The sequence below is a fragment of the Pteropus vampyrus genome, unplaced genomic scaffold (assembly GCF_000151845.1).
Source record: "Pteropus vampyrus isolate Shadow unplaced genomic scaffold, Pvam_2.0 Scaffold124, whole genome shotgun sequence".
Classification (NCBI taxonomy): Eukaryota; Metazoa; Chordata; class Mammalia; order Chiroptera; family Pteropodidae; genus Pteropus; species Pteropus vampyrus.
This window is the reverse complement of record NW_011888905.1, coordinates 460,081-462,726: the sequence shown is the minus strand read 5'-3', so window position 1 is coordinate 462,726 and position 2,646 is coordinate 460,081. Positions and strand designations below refer to the sequence as shown.

The following is a 2,646-nucleotide window of genomic DNA, read 5'->3' as shown; positions in this document are numbered from 1 at the left end:
CCGGCCAGTCTGCTCGGCAGAGCCTCTGTGTTGTGGCCGCCAGCCCCCGAAAGACACACGGACCACCAGAAATCACGCTCTTTATTCAGCCAGCTGGGTCTGCCAGGGGTACGCAGACCCCAAATTAAGCAGCCCCGAAATGTAGAGGTACAGGGTTTTTAAGCCCTAAATCCCATTCCTCATTCTATCTTAAATGCAAAGGTCTATTTTTCTCCTATTCACTACCTGTCAACCCACAGGTCAGGTGTGCAAGCGGGGGTACAGAAGCAGAAAGCTTATTGTTAGAAGGTTATGTTCCCATGGGTGATAGCCTATGTTCCCATGCGCGATAGCCAAGCAGTAATTTTCCAGCCAGCACAAACCCAGTGGTTACACTACGGGGCAAATGGTCGAGCGTGATTGACTCGATGCTCTTATTTTATTCTTCATATTTGTCCCGAATTAAAAATAAATCAGACCACAACGGTCTTCTGTTTCCAAGCAATGTGCCTTAGTCCCCAAATGATCACATATATTTGTAAAAAGAAAAGTCATGGGGACGATGAGATTTGAGGAAAGGTGGAGAGGTCATCACTCCTGAAGCAACTGCATATCGACTTAACTCTAGAGGTTTGGTTGTCAGCTGGTGGCTTTCAACTCTTCCCCAAATGGGAATAGATTAAAATTCTCAACTAGTAAATGAATAAAAAGGTGGCATTGGTAACGCTAATATAAAGCAATAAATAACAAATGATCCTAGACAAAGAATCGAAAAGGGAGAGTGTTTTCTAAAACATATGGCTGAGAGATGAGATTTGAGGGGAAAGGGCCCCTTCCCGCCCAGAGCTCCCTGAGCAAACTGCTCCTCAAACCCGCTGTGCACCCAGATCCCCTGAAGCCCCGCTAGCGAGCAGTCTGGGGGTGGTGGGGGGCGTAGCCCAAGAGGGCACCACCAACCAGCCCCTGGCCGACCAGCTGCTTCCGGTGCAGAATCACCATGGGAGTAGCCAGGCCCTAGACGGCAGGGAGCTGGGGCCCTCGGGAAGCCAGGGGCAGGTTAAACGGGCACACTCCTCCAGAACGCGGGCCCGCGCAGGCGAGCGGGGCTAAAACTCCGGGGTCTCTCGGGGGAAGTGTCACATTAGACATGCGGGATCCGAGCCCGCGCGGCAGTGGCCTGGAGAGTGGCCGGAGCGCGCTTACAAAACTCAGCGTTAAAGATGTCAGTGGCTTAGGAAGTAACTTCAGGGGCTGAATAAGAACATGGCGGCGACTGTCTCATCGACTAGAAAGATGAGGAAAACTTTTTTGTTGTTGTTACACAAAAATCCAATCTCTGCTACTTTAGGTATATATCACTTTGTATCTTTTCCCTTTCTTTTGTAAAATGAAACAATATGACAATATTCAATCATGTACAATTCATGATTAAATAAACAAACATATAAAACATCCATATGTAAAAACAAGCATTTTCTGTCCTCAGCAATTGGCTGGACATCTGCAACGCACCTTGGAACTTCGACGCGAGCGGGACCTAGTCCAGGGTGAGCTTTGTCTAAACAGCCTTGGACGCGAAACACCAGAGGTGTCATTGGTTTAAATTTCAGCTTCACCCTGACCAGTGGAAATGCAAATTGCGAATGCCCACGTTCTGATTGGGCAGAGCTAATTTTTTGACGTTACTCTGAAAAGCCACCAATCAGAAACAGGACTGTATTTTATCGCCTTATTTGCATGCGAGGCTCTATATAAAAAGGACAGATCGTGTTCTGCTCATTGTTTCTTTTTTTTTTCTTTTTCTCCATTTTTTTCCTGTCCTCCCGACCATGCCCGAGCCCGCCAAGTCGGCGCCCGCCCCGAAGAAGGGCTCCAAGAAGGCGGTGACCAAGGCGCAGAAGAAGGACGGCAAGAAGCGCAAGCGCAGCCGCAAGGAGAGCTACTCGGTGTACGTGTACAAGGTGCTGAAGCAGGTGCACCCCGACACCGGCATCTCGTCCAAGGCCATGGGCATCATGAACTCGTTCGTCAACGACATCTTCGAGCGCATCGCGGGCGAGGCGTCGCGCCTGGCGCATTACAACAAGCGCTCGACCATCACGTCGCGGGAGATCCAGACGGCCGTGCGCCTGCTGCTGCCCGGGGAGCTGGCCAAGCACGCCGTGTCCGAGGGCACCAAGGCCGTCACCAAGTACACCAGCTCCAAGTGAGTCCCTCTGCAGCCACCCTTTAACCCAAAGGCTCTTTTCAGAGCCACCCACACTCTCACCAACAGAGCTGGGAGCTGGCGTGTGCCTTTCTATAATCGGCGTTCGATAAGCATTAATGACACTGAGGGAAACGTCACCAGGATCCCGAATGGTGGCCCCGCTCCCCGGGGTCCTCATAATAGTGCCCCCTTCCGGGTTCCCTGTGAGCGGACGTGACCTCAGAGCCGGGGCGGAGGCCCCAAGCTCTCGGCGGTCCCTGGTCACCGTGTTAGAAATCTCATGGGCCGTGTGGGCCTGGGGGTCGCGTTTCATGAACTGTGCAGCGACCATCCAACGTCTGGTCACCATTTTATGTAAAGCATCCCCCGGAGCGTCTGAGGCCACATTTGAAAGTCCCGCTCGAGAAGCAGAGGCTCCTCTTGGTGACGCGGCGCGTTTCCGCCACGTCGTGCGCGGG

The 2,646-nt window shown here is 52.2% G+C and overlaps 1 protein-coding gene across 2 annotated transcripts in view; it reads left to right on the top strand.

Moving 5' to 3' along the window:
• The first annotated feature begins 1,759 nt into the window (after nt 1-1,759).
• LOC105296306 (histone H2B type 1) overlaps nt 1,760-2,646 on the top strand; it is a 1,062-nt gene continuing 175 nt past the window's right edge. Inside the window, exon 1 of one of the 2 annotated variants that reach the window (XM_023534402.1) lies at nt 1,760-2,150. In XM_023534402.1, the coding sequence (XP_023390170.1) occupies nt 1,809-2,150 (342 nt within the window). In that variant the 5' untranslated portion in view covers nt 1,760-1,808. Of the gene's footprint in view, nt 2,237-2,646 lie in introns of those variants that run through there. The other variant, XM_011366333.2, reaches the window with a different exon arrangement.